The sequence below is a fragment of the Trichechus manatus genome, unplaced genomic scaffold (assembly GCF_000243295.1).
Source record: "Trichechus manatus latirostris isolate Lorelei unplaced genomic scaffold, TriManLat1.0 scaffold00140, whole genome shotgun sequence".
NCBI classification, from domain to species: Eukaryota; Metazoa; Chordata; class Mammalia; order Sirenia; family Trichechidae; genus Trichechus; species Trichechus manatus.
Genome location: NW_004444076.1, coordinates 1,194,141 through 1,216,615, shown reverse-complemented (window position 1 = coordinate 1,216,615; position 22,475 = coordinate 1,194,141). Strand labels below are relative to the sequence as shown.

Sequence of the window (22,475 nt, the reverse complement as noted above, 5' to 3'; positions counted from 1 at the left end):
TCAAAAAACCAAGAAAAGACAGGGATTTCTTTTTTCTCATGTAAAAGAAGTCTAGAGGTTGGCAGTCTGGGGCTGATATTTTGGTTTCATTGTTCCATCAGTGACCTGCGCTCTTTCTCACATCTGGCTTCTATTCTAAGATTTCTTAATAGTCCAGGATGACTGCTAGAGCCCCATCATGTCCCAGTCTCAGCAGCAGGAAGGAGGAGGGAGGAGGAAGGAAAAGGGCCTGATCCCTTCATTTTAAGGAAACTTCTTGGAAGTTCCATGCAACACTTCTACTTGTATCTCTCTGGCTAGAACTTGATCTGCAAGGGAAATACAGCCTTCCAACAGGGCATATAGCTACCCTGAATAAAATGAGGGTTTAGTTATAATCTTCACTTTAGCATTTGTAGAAAGAGTATAGTTTTGATACAAAAGACTTGGGTTTGAACCCGAGCTCTACCATATACTACTTGTGACCCTGAACAACAGGCAACTGGTTATTACATTTGTGCCTCAGTTTCCTCTTCTATAAAATTGAGCTAATACTACCTACTACACAGGGTTATTCTGAGGAGTAAATGAAATAATACAGGTAAAGTGCTATGGTGTCTGGTATAAATAGGTACACAGTAAGTGGTAATGTTATATACATATATGAAATAAAAAGTGAGTTATTGTAATTATGTATTTGTGAAAACCCATAGGATTGTACAACACAAACTGAACCCTGAACTATGGACTATAGTTAATAATAACATATCAATATTGGTTAATCAATTGTATCACATATAACACAGGAATGCAAGATGTCAATAATAGCAGAAACAGTGTGCAGGTGGTGGGGGTTATACAGGAACTCTATGTACTTTCTGCACAGTTTTTCTGTAAGCCTAAAACTGCTCTAAAAAAAAGTATTTTTTTTTTAAAAGGAATCATTTAATAGGCCTTTGAGAGACAGTGTCTAGTTATTCAGGCTGATTGGCTACTCAGAGTTACAGGTTTAATATCAGAATCACCATATCCACTTCCCTTATATTATATAAGCAATACCCTGAGATCAAGGAAGGAGAGTTGTAACATACTGTCACTGGCATTTATTGACTCCAGCTAATTTAATCATGCCCAATCAGCTTGTTCAAATTCATACTTGTTCAAATGCTTTCAAATAATCTCTTCAGCTGGTACCAGCCCAACTGCAAGCCCTGAGACAAGCCATTTGGGAAAAGCTTGCTGAAATATAGCTATTTTCCCAAGCACATATACCTTAATTTTAGATCTTCAAAGAGCAGGTAAATGCTTCTCCAGCCACTGCCAGTTTTTTGATCTGTTTTTACTGATTTTAGATAATACCCGTTACTGGGGTCATAATCAATAGCTGGTGTATACAACACTGGACCCTGATTGCAGGTGCTGTTATATCCACCAACCCAGGCTCTGCACCCTGCAATTACTGTTTACGAAATGAACAGGCTAATCAGCACCGGGTTTTGCAATGTCATGCGTTACCATTTCCCACTCAGGCAGGCAAGGGATGGATAAACACTTGGCCCTTGGCAGAGCTGGTGCCTCTAGTTAGTCAGCAGAAAATGTTTCATCCAGTGAAGGAGCTGTGAGGAGGGGAAATGGGCCAAGTGGTCATGAGTTTGTCTGGCACCTAAATGGAACCGCAGGAAGGAGACTGAATTTAGGGGAAAGGTGAAATTTTAATAGGTTTTCTCTAATCACATCACAAATTACTTTAAGCTGAAAAAAGCAAGTGATGGACCCAAAGAAACGCTGCAGAATACTTACGTTTGACCTTAAATTATTCAAGTAGCTGCAGCCATCGGTCAACAAGAAGGGAGAGAAGGTGTTTCACAGAGAAATGGCTAACCTGAGAGATGGGGGCTTGTGCAGCATTTCCCCCTAGCCTCATGAAAGGCAGTGCAGTACACTGGAAAAGTCAAGAGCTTTCGCTCTGCCACATAGTAGCAACGTGGATTTGGCCTTGAGTGAGTTCCTTGATCACTGCACACTCAGTTTACAAAGTTTACAGGGATAACATCCCCTTCAATACTTGTGAGGAATAAATGACAAAGTATGTAAAATATCTAAGAGGTGCTTAACCGGCCCAGTGATAGGTGCTTAACACGTTAGTGCTTTCTGCTTCCTTCCTACAATTGTCCATTTTTTAAAATTTTTAAATCTTTTCAATAAAAACTAAAATATGTATATTCTATATAGGAACAGAATATACAAAAGAAATGCATCACTTAATCAACTTTTCTAAGGTAAACACCTTTTTGTTTGGGTCAAGAAAAATAACTTTGCCAACCACCCCAGAATCCTTCTTCCTCCTCAAAATTACTACCTTGATTTTCCTAGTAATCAAACTAGTAATGCACCTAAGCGTGCATCTCAAGGTACTGGAGTTTAGTTTTGCCCAGTTTTCTAAAATTTCATGTCTTTTAAATTATTTTAATGTACAGGTTCCTTCTCCATCCCTTTCTTTTTACAGTCATCGTTGAAGAACGTGAGCTGTTTGACCTGCAGTTTCCCCGTCTGGATTTTGCTGATTGCATTTTTATGGTGCAGGTCAACATGTTCTTCTGTCAGTTGTATATTCTGTAAATTGACAGTTGGATGCAGAGGATGATCAGACTCAGGTTTGATTTCTTTGGCAAGACTATAGAAAATGGTATGTTCTTCCATCGGGAAGAATGTATGTTTTTGGAATGTTAGCAGCAATGGATATTCACTGAGTACATCCATTATTCATTTAGGGTTATAAAATGGTAATATTCCATTCCTACTATTAAAAAAATGAGTTGGAATATTCTTATAGAGAACTACCCTCATCTCTGTGGTTACCCAATGATACAGTTCACGTAAGAGCAAGATAAATGTTTCTTTCCCCTTATTTTTAACAGTTTTCAAGATGAGTTTGTTCTCTGTCATCCTCTGAAGGTGACTAATTAGTTTTAAAAACGTCATTATAAATTCATGAGTTATATAATAAGTATATACATACATATGTGTGTGTGTGTGTATATTATTTTTGTTGTTAGTTGCTGTTGATTCCAACTCATGGTGACTGCATGTGTGCAGACTAGAACTGCTCCATAGCTCCATAGGGTTTCTAAGGCCATGACTGTTAGGAAGCAGATCACCAGGCCTGTCTTCTGAGGCACCTCTGGGTAGGTTCTCACCACCAAACTTTTGGCCAGTAGTCAAGTCCTTAATTGTTTGTGCCATCCCAGGGACTCTCGTGTGTGTATTCTTTAAAAAATACCACATACTTTGATCTGTACTTTACTTTTTTCATTTTTTTTTTGTGTATGATTCCGTGAATATTATACGCATATAAAAGCATTCATGTGCATGTTGATGGATATTTGTTTCATTATCTTGCGACTGCAAACAATGCTGTATGGAATATCTTTCTTATATATTTCCTTACATATATATACTTGTGGGATAAATTCCTAGAAGTGAGATTGCTGCTAAAAGGGAGTATGGATTTAAAATTTTCATAGATCATACCAAATTGTCTCCCACAGAATTTATACCAATTACATTCCCATGAACAATATATCAGTGATAAGGCATCCTTTCAAAAAATACTTTGGGTTGGGGGGGTGCAAGGGGTTAGAAAAAGCAAGCCTGAATTTTAATAAAGGGAAATACATGGGGAAAGGCCATGGTGGAAAGGAGGGGTTGGACTTGGGTAAAGGTATTGCAGCTGTAGAGCAAGTGCTAATTAAAAATGGTATTCAAAAAAGAAAGGGGTAGATGGAAGCAAATAAAATTCTGGCACCGGCAGTGGTGGTATGGAAGAACACTGATTTTGATGGCAGTATCATGTTCATGGAGCCCTGGTGGTGCAGTGGTTAACAGCTTGGCTGCTAACCAAAAGGTCTGCAGTTTGAAACCACCACCCACTCCTTGGAAACCCTATGGGGCAGTTCTACTCTGTGCTGTAGGATCGCTATGAGTCGGAATTGACTCGATGGCAATGGATTATCATGTTCACAGACATCATCTTATTTAATTCTCACAGTAGCCTTAAGAGGTATTATTTCCTTTTTACAAATAAGAAAAGTAGAGGCTATGGGGATAACAATTTCTATTTCACAGGATTGTATGAGTGCTAAATGATATAATGTGAAATCATTTATTAGAGTGTGAGCTTCTTGAGGGCATAGCCATCTTAAACCTAGCACAGTACTAGGTAAACACCCTGGAAATCAATAAACAATTTGCTGACTATTTTTAATAAATGACAGAATCTAATAGAGTTTGTCACATAAATACGTGCTCAATAAATAAATGTTTATTGACTCTTCAAAGATCAGCACCTGAAAAGAAAGTCTGGTTGGCCACAATACCACATAGGATTCTGACACCTATAGAACAGTCAGTCAGTCATATACAATGAATTTAAGAAGAAGTTCAGTAATTGGATTCAGATAACTTTTTTTATGAAAACAATTCAGGTGACCAAGCGCAATTAGTTTCAGGCACTGATGATGGCCAATTTTCTGAAAATGGAGGGCAACATTTGACTTTTGAACATGAACCAAGTCCAATAACTGACTTTCTAGAAATCCAGCCTGAATGTGTACAGTTATATTTAGGAGTTTTCTGTTTTATCTCCTTCTTAATTAAACATTTATCCGTTCTCTGTTTAACATGTTTCAGTTTCTTTCTTGGTAACTCTTTCTGATCAGGGGAATAACAGGCAGGAAGGCACTTTCTTAGATCCACGGTTTGGAACTGAAGATAATCTGAAAAAAATTCTTTTTTTGTGGTAGGGGGAACCCATTCATCAGGATCAGTCTCAAGGCACTCAGCAACAGGACTGTGGTTGAAAACCACTGGTTGTGTAACGCCAGATATAAATGAATTTTTGGATCTCTGGATGTGTGTTTTTTTATTTTGTGGACCACTTGGGGTGGCTTGCTGTGTGTCAATTTCAGGTGAAATCCTTGTATTTTTACAGTTAGCATCAAGATCTGAATAAAAGGCAGGTAATTTTTCAAAAGCTCCTTTCATCCCATGAATTCTTGTTTGGTGGAATCTTGCAACTGGAGTTGATTGTGAATATGGAACAAAGTCTTGGCTACCTTCAAAATCATATTCTGAATCTGACTGAAAACGAGGGGGAGAAGAACATGTTCTTGGATACATAGAGGCAGATATGCTTTTCAAGGCTAATTTCTGTGATGACTGGCTTGACTTTTCAGAAAGTGATCTCAGTGAAAAATCAAACTCTGAAGGATGACTTTCTGCCAAAGACTTTTCCCACTTTAGTAGAATATCCTGTGATTTTTTGGTAATTTCTGTTGCAATGTCCATTTCTTTACCACTAACATCAAAGAGATCAGCAGAAGCATTGTAGCTTCCTTCATGGCCAGTAGAATACCTCTGTGTTAAGTTATTATTGATAGGTCCATAAGGCATTTCTTTCAATGTATTTGTACTTGTATTTGGACTACTGCAAAAAGGTTCTAAAGAAAATGTAAGTTTCCTGCAAACTGTAAAACTGTCATCTTGGTTCTCTGGCCACCGATAATATTGCTTCTTTTCTAAGCTGCAAAGATCAGAAACATCATTACATTTCCTAGAACACAAAGTTGTCAACTTTTCACTCATTTCTGAAAGTGATTTTTCTCCATTAGTATATTTGATGTTGAGAAAAGAATGGTCACTCTCCGAAGTAGTGGGCCTGGGTGAAATTTTGGCCCTGTGTGGTTGGATTCTGGTTGTCTTCTTAAGAGTAACTGTTGTTTCCAAATCTTTAGAAGACGAAAATAGAGCTGACAGATAAGTATTTGGTAGAACATAATCAGAAATATCTCTTCCATTAGCACTTAGAGAGACAGTCTCTGCTATGTTATCTTGTTGAGACTCCTTTTGAGCACTAGGACTTGGATTTGCTTCACACTTAGAAAGGAAGTTATCTTTGCTAGAGTTTGATTGGACTGTTGCTTGTGATGATCTCAAAGCTACAGGTGGTGTTTGTAGGGCTCCAGCAGTCCTCTGGGGAGTCACAGATAAATGGCTTTGGTCTCCATGTAATTTATCAATGTCATTATCTAAATAATATTTCCTACTACTGGCATCTGTCTGGGTTATAGCAATCTCACTTTCGATAACTGCCAGAAATTTGTTGAGGCTTTCAGAGAATGGTAGATCATCCCACATCTCCGGGTCACAATCCTGGGAACTACCAGCTATCTCTTCAAGTCTGAGTGATGAAGGCGAACAACATGCAGCTCTCTCTTGGAGACTAGAAGGGGCATGGGCATCATGATGCTGGCGACATGTTAGCTCAGGTTGGGAATGCCTAGTTTTAATTTCCACTGCACTGTGGAAGGACTTTGTATTGCTTGGCTCAAGGGGCTCTTGTATTTTCAAAGGGAATAGATTAGAGTCAGTAACTCCAATTTCATGATGATTGCTGCAAACTGCACTCAGCTGATTAGCTTGTAAGCCAAGTTCTTCACCCAACTTTTCTGCTTTGCACTCTTTATCCATATATAAAACAAAACTACATGAACTATGAATGGGATCATGGTAGCTATGGGAACCAGTGACCTCTGCAAAGGAAATACACTTTCTGTTCTGGTGAAGAGTACCAATGGCCTTGCTTTGTTCTGAAGCTGAAAGATCATCATCATCTGTTAGCTCTGAAACAATGGAAGTGAGTTCAAGTGATGACTGCCAGAATCTCGAAAAATTTTCCCTACCACGGGACGTAAAAGAACAAGCACTACTGTCAGAGTCACATATGCTGCTGGGATCACTATTTGAGTGACCTAAAGCAAGTACAGAGCTATTTGCCTGGGAGCCATGGTGAAGTTTCCTTAAGCTGGAAGGCTGCAGAAGCTGACGGTAGTAGTCAATAACAGTGAAGCCTGCAACACTTGGGTCTGGCAGAACAATCTGGGAAGCTACTAGCGCTTTAACTTCTCTCTTGCGGTCAGGGCATTGCCGTAAGAAGTTATTGGAATATGAACCTTGGCTTTCAAAATTCTGTGCAAGAAGTAAACAAATTTAAATGAGAACAAAAATTTCTTCCTTTGACTCAAATGTGAAATAGGGATGTCAAGGTTAAAGAAGAACAACTATAATTTTCCACCCTTCACCTTTCCTAACTTCAATTCCTTTAGTATTAGAGGTGAGAAGCCCCGGCAGTGTAACAGTTAAGCACTCAGCTGCTAACTGAAAGGTCTGTGGTTCAAATCCATCTAGCAGCTCTGTGAGGGGAAAGACCTGGTGATCTCCTCTCGTAAAGATTACAGCCTAGAAAATCCTATGGGACAGTTCTACTTTGTCATATGGGGGTCACTGTAAGATAAAATTGACTCAAGGGCACATAACAACAGTGTTAGAGGCAGAGTAGCATGAGTAAGAGAATGTAAACCTTGGAGTAATAGAGACTGTCTTCAAATCCTGGTTTGAAGACATTTACTAGGGTTGGGTGTTTAGACAAGTTATTTAACCTCTCTGAGCCTTAGTTTTCCCATTTGTAAAATGAAGATGAAAATGACTTAGTTTTATTATTGGTAAAATAAGGATAAAAATGCAGGATTACTGCACTAGCAATAACATATGGAAAACTGCACAGTTCTTAGTAAATAGTAGTCGCTGAACAAATGGTAGCTACTATTATACTTCTTGTTAGCTTCTAGAAACTTTGAGTTTTAAGGGAATGTCCTCCCTTATTTATTCATTTTTAATGAACCTTCTAAGGTTTTAACAAAATAAAGCTCTCAGTTTCATCTTCCTTTTGGGTTTTTCTCACTGTTCAGTTGTGCAGTCCTCTATTTCCCTTTTTAAAACCCTGTTTCCTGAGTTCAAAAATTTCATATGTTCCTTTTAGCATAAATGAAACAGAAAATGGTAATAGAAATATAAATAGCATAAATACATTCAGAATTCCAGAGAACATGTTTCTGATACCAAGATAACAAACTATAACAACTCCAAAGGGTTGATACAGCTTTGAAGTATCTTTTATGGCTAACGTTGTCTGCTTCTACAGGTCTGTGTTAATTTATTTCTCCTAGTGAGGCTTTGGCCCCAAAGAACCCTGATGTAACATTCTCCAGGCCTTTTCAAGCCCTAATGCCCTAAGACATCTATTGTAAATAATGAACCAACTTTTCTCCTATGCATCTACAATAGTACTAGCTATGTACCATTTCTAGAGAGAATTGAGAAAACAGTCCCTAAAATCATTTTCTGTGTGGTTTAATTTTCTTGCAGAACCCCAGGTGAGAAAGGCTGATTTGATTTAATCCCTCTAATTAGGACTCAGTTGACTGGTAGACAGGGGCAACTCTTCCACCTCAAGAGATCTTAGCCACTAGAACTGTAGAAGTGGCTCTGCCTATTAAAGGTCCACATTTTAACTTTTATTTTTAAACTATATGATGTCATTTTTCCTAACGTGTAAAGTCTAAAATCACTTTTGTAAGTGTTAAAATATGTATACACTGTTCAATGTAGAATTAGAGTTAGGGTTTAAAAAAATTCTTAATTAGGAGTCAACTAGAAGCCCTGATTTATCATCTTGGCTTTTGCCACTTACTAGCTATGTGACCTAACCTCTCTGAATTTGTTTTCTCATATGCAGACTGAAAATACTATATTCCGAAAACGGTTAAATCAACTGTAAGGTTTCTTCCAAAAAGGCCTGAATCCTAAGGCTCAAAGAAATCTCATGAAGTCAAATGGATAGGTTTTCATTCAGATTGAAAGGTAAAATCCCATTTTTTTTTTAAGTTAAAAAACAACAACAACAAAATTCCATTACCAATAGGCAACATATCTGTTTTCTAGGCACAATGCCTGGTACACAGTAGATGTTCAGTAAGTATCTGACAAAAGAATAAGTGACTAATCCTTTAGAGTTAGTACAATCTTTTAACTTCTTAAGTGACTTTTATAATTAAGACCATCCTTCTTAACCTATTCTTAGAGCTCTTATCAATACCCAGATACATTGTTTTCAGTGTTAGTTCCCTCCTTCTTTTCTTTTTATAGACAACAGAATTAAAAAGCTGCAGAGTTGATGAAAGTTTTACTACAGAGCTTGAACAAAATTTGGAGCGTAAAATAAGCGCCAAATATCAAAACAAGATATTTAAGACTTTTGAATTTATAATAAATTTAAATTTTTTTGAAGCTCTGAAAGCATTATCTGAACTAAGCTCTTCTGACTCTTCAAAGGGGAAGTTGACACACATAGTGTTTTAATAGATCACATATAGGCTATTTTTCCACAGTTTAAAGTGCTTTCCCAGGCTTACATTTATATAAGCCTAAGAACTACTAAGAAAATTCAAATCATTTCATTACAATGGAAACGTTAATAGAATATGAAAAAGAAAGCTAGTCTCAATTACCGTCACTCCAAAAATAAAGCTTTGTCCAACAAAGCAAGTTTCAACTGCTTTAGTTAATAGGTTCTGAGTTGTACCACTGTCCAGTGTTTCTGGAATTTCATTAGGATCTTCCATGTACCTTGATTGGAAAGAAAACAAAGTAAAATATGTGAAGAGATAAACTTTGAAATTCTAACCTGCTATAAAATCAGAAGGATAATTAGCTTGAAAATGTAGCATGAACCTTTTGTGTTACATATAGAGAAAAAAAGTGATTTCAAAAGATAAGCATTTTGTTCCCTCTAATTTCCCATAGCCTAGAAAAATAAAAATAATTGATCAAGTGTGAATAAAGCAGACATCTGCCTAATAATTAGTCCCAGAAATTTAAATATTTTAGAGAAAAATAAAAGTGGCAATGGGAATAGTGGTGGGCCCTCTAGCCTTTCTCCTCAAAAGAGAGAGAAGTTTCTCCTCTTCCTCGCCAATCCTGGCTGTGGTTCATCTGTTGGAACCTCAGTTTGCCCTAAACCAGAAGGACATGAGCATAGATTTCTTCTGCCAAGTGATTATGGGACATGTAAAAGATTTAAGGGGAGGAAAAGCTTCAATTACTCATGTGTATTCTTACATTCTCAGGACATCTTAATAGGTCAAAGTATGGAGATAAAGTTGCAACACAAAGGAAAGATGACAAAATTTCAACTTCTGTTATGCAAATATTCTCTCAAATAGCTTCTTCTGCCTCAAGGGACCTTAGCCACTTGAATGTTAACCTCAATTTGCATAAACCTTCAATTTGAACTGATTTTACTTTCTTTTTCCAAATTTCTCTAACTTGGATTAGTTTTGTAATTTAAGTCAATATTTTATTATAGCTTAGTTGGCCTGAATAAAAGGAATCTGGTTTAACATTATGCATTCAGGAAATAAAAACCTCTCACTTGATTATCTTTTAAAAAACTGATGATCTAAAAAAAAAAAAAACAACAAACAAACTGATGACCTGAGGTCGACTGAGAATCTTTTTTATGAAATGCATATTACCTTAAAACCACGTATCTTCAAATTCTATTGGCATACTAAAGGAGGAGCAAGGAAAATATGTGCTTTAAGTATACCCACCTGTGCAAACCAGTGGCAGTAAGACCAAAAAATGTATCTAAACAGCTTCCAAATACAGTAATGCAAAACAATCTGTTTGATTCTGCAACTTTTAAGGAAAGTTTATATCTGTAACTGGCATTTTCAACTTTGCCAGTAGAGCCACATTTTGGACAATGAGACCTGGAAAAGTGGGGAAAAGAAAACAGAACAGTGCAATTCAGTAAAAAATTTTTCTCATGATGAAAAACAAACCTAAAAAACTAAGGTAAAAATTAAAATAATATTTTGTGTACAAATGTACCTATACAGCTTACCTACTTATTAAACTATTTCAGATCAACATCTTTTGAATTGCCCTGTTCATCACCACTGGCTCTACTGATTTAATTAAGTAGCACATACCAAACTGATAAAAAAAAAATACTGAAGGAAAACTCTGTGTATGTGCATGAGAGAAAGAGCCATCATTAATGAACTGAGGCATATTATGATCTGGGGCAAGGGCAAACTAAATTAAGGAAGTGAGCACCACACCAAAATGGATCTGAAATTTACTGTGTATCTTCTGCTAAAGGAAACCTGGTGGTGCAAAGGTTAAGTGCTCAGCTGCTAATAACTGAAAGGTTGGTGGTTCAAACCCACCAGCTGCTCCATGGGAGAAAGATGTAGCAACCTGCTTCCGTAAAGATTATGCCTTGGAAGCCCTATAGGGCAGTTCTAGTCTGTCCTATATGGTCGCTATGAGTCGAAATCAACTTAATGGCAATGGTTATCTTCTGTTAAGAGAACTATGTCTATTAAGAGAACAATGAATAATCTTGAAATATTTAATATTTATACTCAAAGTATCTAATTGAATTTTTCTCAACATTATGAGAAAAACTTTACTGTGTTCTATTTAATTCATTGGAATATGATGAGAATTTATTATATTACAAAAATCAGACATGAAAATCATGCAAATTTAACTTGTTTTTAAGGCAATACATAATTATGGCCAAAGGCTTTCTAATCAAAAAGTACACGTCAGCTGTACCTCTACCGTCATGCACTAGCTGTTTGGGCTTGGGAGTTACTTAATTCCTTAAGCCTTGATTTCCTCATCTGTAAAGTCCAAAGTTGAAGAAGGATATAATGAGATAAAGTAAATAAAGAATCTAGTAAAGACCTTGACAAATTAATGAGTGTTAGTCTGCTTCCCCCTCATAATTATATTAAATAGTATGATGATTACTGTTACTTCTACTTAGTGTTTTTCTAGCTATTTTCAATACTGTGTTATCAGTTTGATAACCATTTTCATGTTTTAGTTTAGCAAACTGATGCCTTAAGACATCTTTTGGTAATAGATAATACTAGAACTTTCTGTTCCCTTTTTTCCCCCCATCTTGCTAATGACCTGGTTTAAAAAAGAGTGGCAAAATGCACATGGAAAGTAATGTTAAAAAAAAGTTGCATAAATTTGATTGCTGCCAGATAGCCACTAGGGGGAGCCTAAAACCTCACAGCATCTAAGGTGACTATTTTAAACAAAGTTTAGTCTGGTTCTTCATATAAGATGTTACTTAATCATCATAATTAGATCTCTGCTAATTATTTTTTGCCACATTGTGGATGGATCTGCACTAATCCATTCATATGGATTTACTCAAATCTGATGGAGTTTATGTTGTAGTCTGACCATAGAATAAAGTGAGGCAATTGACTCGCTTGAAGATAAAACCTCCTTAGTACCAGACTCTAATGAAATCTAACAAACTGTTTAAATATACATCAGAACTTATTTAAAGGTTATGTATTAAGGTCTAATGTAAAATTTCTAGCAAATCTTAGAATAATTTATATGCATTCAGTGTTTTGCAATTTACAAATGTTTTCTTTCATGTATATTATTTCATTGTTTTTTCATAACACTTCTGGTAGGTAAACAAGAAAGGTATTATAATTATTACCAAACTGGGGTGAGTTTTTGCCCAAGGTAACAAAGCTATTGAACTTATGACCCAAATCCAAGGCTTTAGACTCCTAGTTAATTCTTGTATAACTTCTTATGATCACTATAAGAACAATATGGATAATAATGAACTATCTTGCAAATAAAGAGTATCAGTGATAACCTAACAAAAATGAACTCTGTATTAATGTACACATGTTAAATTATATATACTTATATAGAATGAATATGTATACTGAAGTTATTTATTTATATAGTTTCCTTTATCTTTTTGGGAATAAGGCTGAATTGAAATAAATGTTAGTATGGTATAATATAGATCAGAGTTTCTCAAACTTTAATATCCATACAAGATCCTGTTAAAATGAAGATTTTGTGATTCAATAGCTCTGGGATGAGGCCAAAGATTTCGTGTTTCTAACAAGCCAGGTGATGCTGAGGTTGCTGGTCCTTAAACGATGCTTTGAGAAGCCAGGGTATACACAACATTTTCTTATATATTTATCCAACAATTTGCATTAAGTGGGGACCCACGTCACATTCTGTTGATGTAACTTCTAGAGGTAACCCTATTTCTAAAATGTCATTATGGAATAGCAGTTCTCAAACTTTTTGGTCTCAGAACACTTTATACTCTTAAAAATCATTGAGAACACTAAGGAGCTTTTGTTTATGTGAGTAATATTGATCTATATTTCTAATATCATCTATATTAGAAAACAGAAATTTAATAAATAATAATTCATTAAAAATGATAAATCCATTACATGGATCACATAGGAAAGCTATTTTTATGAAAAATAACTTACGTTTTCAAAAACAAAAAAAATTAGTGAGGAGAGTAGCATTATTTTACTTTTGTAAAATGTAACAAAAAATATATTTTGTGTTCATAATTTTTTTTGAGTATATATATACACAGTATATACACACAGTAGATATACACACACCTGTTAAAAACCCAAAACACATACACACACACAATTTATACAAAATGCATATGACATCTCCTAAGAAGGAGATTAAAAATACTGTTCTATCTCTTCCTCTCTCTAGATCTATTATCACACAGAACCTTTTTCAAAAGAAATCTAACTTGCAGTCCTAATATAAAAAGATGAGAATGAGCTACTGTTGTTGAAACTAAGGTGGGGGCCCCAGAGCCCTACCTACTATTCAGTACTGTCTACCATTAGTTCTCTAATCCCTATCTTCCTCCAGAGGCACTGCCATGGAGCCCTAAGGCTCTGCAGAATATAGCTTGAGAAGACCACTGCTCTAATCTATAAACCTGTCTCACTTGGAGGTTTGAAAAAAAAAAAAAAGTTAATCCCATAAAACACAAAACACCTCTTATGGCTGTTGTCACTAAGGATTTGGGGTTCAAGGAAAATCTATAGGGAGTAGTCTCTTTGCTCTTCACTGTCTCTAAGATCCTCTGCAAAGGCTAGAGTGTGAAACTTCTTTCTCATAAACTTGCTATGCTGTGTTGTTGTTGGTGGTGTTAGTTGCTGTTGAGTTGATTCTGACTCAGAGAAGAACTGCTCCACAGGGTTTTCAAGGCTGTGACCTTTTGGAAGCAGATGGCCACGTCTGTCTCCCAAGGCGCCTCTGGGTGGGTTCAAATCACCAACCGTTTGGTTAGTATTTGAGTGCTTAACTGTGTGTGCCAGCCAGGGAACTCCCTTGCTATGCTGTAAAAATAAAGAAATCAAACTGAGGACTTTGTATCCTACAAATGACTGCAAATAAGAAAAAGAAAAACAGAAATAACATTAGAAAAGATAAGCACCAGGAATAATGGGAATAGACTTTTTGGTAGAATTATTAATGCCATATACGCAGAGAACAGATTACGTATATTTCTGTGGACTGTTTCCATAGGGAAGGACCAAGTGTTGTGGGTTTTATGTTTCTAAATGGTTCATTCCATGTCCCCCTTTCCAGATGTCATTCTGGGTACAAATTCTACCATAATTTGGAGGTAATATAGTGATTATGAATATGGACAGTAGTCAGATTGTTTAGACTTGAATATGTTTCTGCCATTCACTACCTGGCTGTGTGATTTGGGGCAAGTTACTTAAGTTTTCTAAGCTCAGTTTCCTCCTTTGAATGCTGGTCTAACATAACATCCACCTCATGGGGGTGATTATAGTAACAGATATAATGTCGATAAGCATCTAGCACAGTGCCTAACACAAAATAAACACTCATTAGTGTTAACTATTATTACCAGTCCAAAGAGGCAATACTGATATTATTGTTCAACCTAAATTTTTGTTGTAGATTGTCTTTAAAAGAAATACCTTGGTGAAAAAAATCAGTTTTAAAAATAATATTTAATACTCATATATTACTGATTATGTATCAGACTATGTTCTAAGCATATCATATATATTAACTCATTTAATCCTGATAATACTTCTATCAGCTATTATTACTTTCCCCCATTTTACTGAGGCTCAGATAATTTTAGTGACTTGCCTTAGGTCACACAGCTATAAGTGGAAGGGCTGGGATTTGAACCCAGGCACTTTGGCTCCAGAGAATTACGCTTTTAATCACCACAATATATTGCAATAGGTACACTACACCTACAATAGATTTGTAGTAATATCTTCTTCTTGCTGTCGAGTTGATTCTGACTCACGGAGACCCCATGTGAGCAGAGTTGATTCTGACTCACGGAGACCCCATGTGAGCAGAGTAGAACTGCTCCATAGTTTTCAAGGCTGTGACCTTTTGGAAGCAGATTGCTAGACCTGTCTTCCGAGCCATCTCTGGGTGGGTTCGAACTGCCAACCTTTATGCTAGTAGTCAAGTGTTTAAACCACGTGCGCCACCCAAGGATTCCAGCAACAATAGCCACGATTTTGGGAATTCTGATAAATGTCATGTCTTATATTAGGCGATTTCTGTGTATTATCTCTAATTTTACAATTATCCCACATTGTGGATATTATTATACCAATACACATGAGTAATTACTCACAGAGTTCCTGGGTGGTGCAAACAGTTAATGCATTTGGCTCCTAATCGAAAGGTTGGAGGTTGAATCCACCCAGAAGTACCTCAGAAGAAAGGCCTGGAGATCTATGTCTGACAAATCAGCAACTGAAAATCCTATGGAGAACAGTTCTACTCTGACACACATGGGATCATCATGAGTCAGAATCAGCTCAACAGCAATTGGTAATTAGATGCACAGAAGTTAAATATCTTGCCTGAGGTCATACAAGTAGGAACCTGAAAATGGGTGAACTTAAGTCCAGACCTAAGACAACATAACCTATCATACTGTCATTTATTCATTCATTCAACAAATATTTGTTGAGTATTTTCTATGAACTAGGCTCTAGGCTAGTGCTGAGGATTTAATGATGAACACAAACAGGGTCTTACCCTCAGAGCTTACTTGAGAAGATGGCTTAATAAAGGAATAGTGGTAACTACTGGAGGGATGACTTATAGTCTAGTGGTTTAGAACTAACAATCTCTCCCCATACAATGCTAACTAGACAAAAAGACTGACTAGTTAAGAACCTTTGGTGGCACACTATTCTGAGGTACTTCCTAGGTATCCATATGTACATATAAGAGCCTAAGATTTGACCCCTCTTCAAATCTTAACCTCTGACTTCTACTCCATGAAAATCTGAGAAGAATCTTAGGCTTCCCAGGTATACTTGGCCTGAATCTGGGCACCATAATAAAGTAAAATGTGCCAAGAACTGTATGATACAGAGATCACTAAAAATAGCCTCTGCTCAAAAGGAATTTATTTTATTTTTTAAGAATCTGGGGATCATGCACAAACACACACCCCTACACTATTTCCAGGGAATCCCAGAAATGAGCTAAATTTTTGCACAAAAAATGGAACTTATTCTTTGAGAAGCTATTTTTCTTCACTGAGACAGGTAGTTGGCAAAGAGATAACTTGAAACTTCCCTCTAGTAATAGAGGTATCAGCCAGACCTATTTTAGTGCAACAGAAGAACCCAATCCTAGGAGAATCTTATGTCCTAGTGTAGTGAATTTAATCCTTACTTGCCTTTGAGCCATAGGAAATCTACAACGTTCACTTATACTCCCATGCTTACAGGTTTTACTTTTACCTTTCGGAGCCTAGGATTATCCGAGAGAAGCACTTTTGACATGCTGGATATATAAAACCCGAATTCTGAAGAGCAAGTACAGAGGCAAGAAGAAATTTTCTTCTGTTCATGTATTTACACTGTGGCCTATAAAACAAAACAGCCATTAGGGTGAATAACAAATCTTTAACTGTATGTACATATTCATTTCTTAGGAAAATCAATTAACTTCCACTGCAAAGCCAACAGATTTCTTTTGCTTTACTTTCAAAGTGAAGGTAGAAATGTCAATGTATTAGAAGATTTTCTTTTTGCTGCTTAATTAAAAGTATTAATAGAACGAAAATAAGATTTAAAAGAGTGGCTCAAGCAAATATTCTGTTTCTGATTAAATGCTCCATTCCAGTAATTCAGGAAAGATGTCATTTAGCTTCTCCACACATTTCCAAGAGCTATCCCGAACTTGTTTTTACCATTAATGGGAAGGAAATTAAATGAACTTACATTAATCTTTTAAAGAAACTAAATTGATGGAAAAATATTCTTTTTAACTGAAAATTGCTTTATTAGTTTTTAGTGTGCACGTTTTTATATAACTTGAAGAGGGAAAAAAAAGGCAATTCAGGTTTTGTAAACAGAAAAAGGAAAATGTTATAAGGTCAAAGCAGAGCTTAAAGTGTTTTAAGATCCTTGTATAAAACACATCAGAGAAGTAATTCAATAAAATAGCAACATCTTTTCTTTTACATTTTCTCTTTAAAAACTCAAATGTTGCTTTGTTTACCAGAAAAAAATTAAATCAACTGGCTTTTGCATAGCGTAAAATAAATGTTGTCAAATAAAGGTCTCTGTACATGTTCAGGAGTCCTGGTGGCACAGTGGTTAAGAGCTCAGCTGCTTAACCAAAAGGTCAGCACTTCAAATCCACCCTGCTCCTTGGAAACCCTAGGGGGCAGTCCTACTCTGTCCTATAGGGAAATATAGGGTCACTATAAGTCGGAATCGACTCGACGGCAACAGGTTTGGTTTTGGTTTTGGTACATGTTCTAGATAAAAATATATTAATAAACATTCATTTGCAAAAAAAAAAGGCAAAATCTTTCAATTTCTGAAAATAGGTGGAACTGTTTCTGAGACCAGCATCAGTAAATTCTGACAAAGTGGAAGTCATCAGTTTAAAAATGATAATAGAATCTTTTAGGTGCAGTTCTTCATAAGGATGATCATAAATACAGAAATGTGTGACTACTGATGGAAGATTTTAAAGTGATACTAACCTGCCCCTCAATCAAAATAACATTTCTGTAAACATAAAATCCTGCCACCTAAGGCAATAAGACGGAAACTTGCGAAGATGAAAGATAAAATAATTTACATAAGCCATTGATCTATGCACAGAAAAGGCTAATCCTGCCCAATTTTTCTTGCTATTCTTGTTTTGTAGAGCCTTAAGTATACATGGTTGTCACCTTAGGCCACAGAGTGATCTCCAAGGACAAGGTGGAGTATAATATAGGAAACAAGGGGACAGCAGGAAGAAGGGTCACAGAAAACTGCCATCATTAGTGCTATTAACCTCAACTTCCTTGCAAATGCAACAAACGATGGAATATATGTCAGCAAAGGCATTTTCCCTCTAAGCCTCCTCTAAAATCCAGTTTGGGGTGGAGTAAAGCATGGAGGTAGACACACCTGTGAGCTAGGGGAGATAAAACAGGGCAAAGCTCCCTCTTGAAAATCTTTTGTCTTATGTGCTTAAAATCCTATTTAAAATGAAGCCTCAACTCCTTACAAAGGCCTGTGAGTCCCTATGTGTTCTAGTCCTTGCCCACCTCCCCAGTCTCACTCTTCCCCTTAATCACTACACTTCAGCCATGCTGGCTGCCTTTCTTTTAAATACCAGGCCAGATTAAGGCATGTGAGGGCCCTAAACATTGATAATCTGTTGTGCCCCCTCCTCTGCTTACTCACACATTTTAATGGGATATGTGAATTATACACATATATGTGTGTGTATATATATATATATATATATGCGTGTGTCTGTGTATATGTGTTATGACTTAGCTATCCATGATGTAACTTCTTTTTAACGCAATTATAATATTAGCGATTGAATGCAAAAGTGGCTTAAGCCATTTTGGTGGAATGAGATGAACTGGATTATAAAATTTTTAGTGGATGCGGGGTTCTAGATTTTTACTATAGACCACATTTTCTACAAAAAGAATTTTGCACGTATTCTACAGCAAAGAAAATGAGTCAGTGAACTTAGCTGTTTTAACAATCAATGTAAAATTCTGTTGATCTCCCACAGCGAAAATTTGACTTTCACCCATTTTGCTTTAAATGGCTCACACTTCAATTTTGATGCTTGTTTCTATATCATCTACTATTGTACCTTACTTTAATAGTCTCATTATTTATTTCTTTGCGTGTTTTCTATTTGGTTCTATTCTCCCAGTTGCCCTTTCTCTTGACTCTCTTGCTCTTTAGGCTCTAGTAATCTATGTCAGAACCCTGGTGGCGCAGTGGTTAAGTGCTCGGCTGCTAACCACAAGGTTGGCAGTTCAAATCCACCAGCTGCTCCTTGGAAACCCTACGGGGCAGTTCTACTCTGTCCTCTAGGATCGTTAAGAGTCGGAATTGACTCGATGGAAAAGGGGTTTTTTTTTTTTTTAAATTTATGTTAAAGAGTATACAGAGACAATCTGAGCTGTGTTCCCTGTCCGCTCTCCATCCCTCAACAATACATTTCACACTTCTGTGCATTTACTTCTTTCACTCTTCCCTTTGTCTAAAAGGCTCTTTCATTCTCCTGGATAATGCATATTCTTCTTTAAAATTATTCTCAGAGGTCTTCTCCAGGAAGCTTCCCCAGGTTAGGTTAACTGACTCTACTTTTTTAACTTATCACTTACTACATTATATTAAATTTATGTTTAATATGTATTTCTCCAGAACCAGAGTAAGATCTCAGAAGGATCATCTCTTTATACCTCCAGTACCAAGTTCAACAACTGTCAGCTCTTAACTTTCTTCCTGATTTTCAGCTTTCTTTTTCCTAAACCATAGTTCTGTCATATACTATTAAATATAAAACACAATTTGACCAAATCCTAAAATAATCTTATGTTTGTATATAGACTTCACAGAGTATTTTCATTTATAGTACCTATTTTAATCATTATCTACGTTTTAGCCTTACTGCCTATTTTTCCTTAACTGTGGTCATACTGTGAGCAGAAATTACCTTCCTTAAAGCTCTAAAATAGAATTTTACATAATACCATCACTATACAGACACTTATCAAAGCATATTCTTTACACAATTGTTATAAAATTCCAATTTTGGGACATGGATTAAACATGTACCGTGACTAGGGTGCTGTGCTAGTATAGTGGGGGAAAAAAATGAAAAATAAAACTTTCTAATTGGGCAGACAACTCACCAATACACGAAAAACTAAATAAGCAGAAAAACTTTGTGATTAATTTCTAAATTAACTGTGCAAGTATTAATTGCTATAGTTTTAAAGGAAGATTGGTTAAATTGTATTTATTTAAGGTTTTGTCGCCCTCTAGTGGAGCAAACAAGTATGTCTAAAAAAAACAGTTTTACCGGTAAATTTGAGAACTGAAATGAAAAAGGTCAATAAATGATTTTTACTATTTGTGTTTTGGTGGACAAAAATGCAGTAAGATCTTTCCAGCCAGTCACAGTTAGTAATTCCCTTTGCTGTTTTCATAACATTTCCTTCATGATACTTGCCACCTAGTTTGTTTTGTCTCTCTTTTTCTCTACTGCTTGACTCATAGTGTGGTGAGTTCATACTTGATGAATAACTAAATGAAGAGCCAGGAATGAATAAAAATTAAGGTTAGGAAACATGATAATAGACTTGGGAACAATTTCATTACGTGGCATCTCTTGGAATCTATCTTTCTTCTCAATTTTATTGGGAAGGATGGTGATATTAAATTTCTTTCAGCTCCATCAGTCAGAAAACCATATTCCAACTTAAAAAGCTCAAAACATTTACTTATTCATAAGTTATTTATTGTGCAGCTGCTAAATGCCAGGTGTCGGGGATATATGTGATGGGCAAAACAAACAAGGTTCCTATCTAGTCACTAGATTTTTTTCTGAGACAGATAATAAACAGATAACCACACCAAAAATTTAATTGCAATTGTGGTAAATTCTATAAAGCAAAGGTACATAATATCAAGAGAAAATATAACAAGGAATCATTTAGTCTTCGCTTGGGGTGGGAGGGGGAAGAAGAGGAGGATAGTTAGAAAAATATATAATCCTTTTTTAAAAATGTATTTTTTCTCAGAATGGTAGGATTAAAAGTGATTTTTATTTCCTTTATGTATCTAAAGTATTTTTTAAAATGTATTACCTATATAATTATAAAAATCAATAAATGTGATGAAAATACTTGGTAGGGAACTTAGTAATAATATACAAAGAAAATCTAGGTTCCTCTCAATCTCCCACACATAAAAGTAGAAATAAGGAGGTTAGGGGTGGAGAAAGATGGAGAAAAGTGTGTTAGCTAGGTTGATGGGAACCATTTAGGTCCTCAAGTGGCCTTTGTTTTGAAGGCCCAGAGACTGCCTAGGTAATGTTCAGGAATGAAGGCTCTCAAAGACTTACACTTACTAAAGTATGTTGGGTCCAGGCGGACACACTGTAGTGCAGATTTTTAATTCATCATGAAATACTTTGGAATACTTGCTTTCTTTCTAATCAAGCCACAGGGGAGCTAAACCATAACCCAAAGATGCTTTACTAATTTACCACGAAAAATTACTGTCACAGGAAAGGGACATACTAGAAGCCTATATTCTTTTTTTGGGAGGGGGGGGAAGAAAACTACATGTTAAGCCAAATTATAAACAGAAAGTTGCCTGAAGAAGGGGCATTACATAAATCAAATATTTAATGGAATCAGGCTAATATAGCCGATGCATCTGTTTTCATTCTAGAGATGGTTTTGTCAATGCTCATTGATTACAATCCCTTGCATCCCATTTTCATAGTAGCCAAGTGTTTCTCAAATTTTAGTGTGCATCAAAATCACCTAGAGAGCTTGATAAAACACAGATTGCTGGGCCCCAACTCCAGAATTTAATTCAGTAGTTCTGGGATGAGGGCCCAATGATTTGCATTTCTAATAATATCCCAGGTAATGTTTACGTGGCTCATATTTGAAAACGACTGGCCTCGCATTTGGGACTGGAAGTAATCTGAAATCTGATGGTGAAAAACATTTGTGAGTAATCTCGTTACAGTTAAATCCTAAAGCCTGAGAGCATTTCAGTCTCTTTCAGATTACTTTGCAATTCTTTGCTCTAATTCATTATCTGATGACCTTTCAGTTTGACTCCCTCATTAGCAAGTTCTTAGAAGGCACCTTAACAGTCTCCAAGTATGAAAAAGCATGCCCGAGCATGCACACAACCCAAAAGAGGTTTTTATTTTTCTCCTCTGGGCTAGATTAGACACTCTAGAATAATTCTTATCAAATGTTGGACCATGGAGAAAAAAATTCAGTTAAGTATTTAGTATGAATTGGCATATGGGGATAGTGGTGGGGAGAGGATGAAGACAAGATACAGAAGTTTAAGATGTGAGTAAAAAGTGAGTCCTATCTTAAAAAAGCTTGTAATCCAGTTGGGTTCATAATTTCTTTTTAACGGTTCTCCAAGTACTTTCACATTATTAATCTGATTTACTCAAATCCTGGTGGGGTCATAATTTCTTTAATGGTTTACAGTTCTCAAAGTGCCTTCACATCATTATCTGAGATATTCAGAGAAATTAAATGACTAATTATGGGTGACAAAGCAGGTGGAATCAGGTCTGGAACTCATGCCCTCTCATTAGTAGCACAATAGTTTTAACTGTATGTTCAAGCTTCCGGCTTAAGAAACTATTTG

General features: G+C 36.1%; 1 protein-coding gene across 1 annotated transcript; it reads right to left on the bottom strand.

Moving 5' to 3' along the window:
• Positions 1–4,349: 4,349 nt before the first annotated feature.
• On the bottom strand, positions 4,350–16,654 carry DDIAS (DNA damage induced apoptosis suppressor). The gene is made up of 4 exons (XM_004385536.2): positions 16,545–16,654; positions 10,488–10,649; positions 9,384–9,501; positions 4,350–7,005 (listed from the first exon to the last, which is right to left on the bottom strand). Exons 1-4 carry the CDS (start codon positions 16,652–16,654, stop codon positions 4,447–4,449), a joined length of 2,949 nt encoding a protein of 982 aa, XP_004385593.1. The 3' UTR covers positions 4,350–4,446.
• Between the last annotated feature and the right edge of the window lie 5,821 nt (positions 16,655–22,475).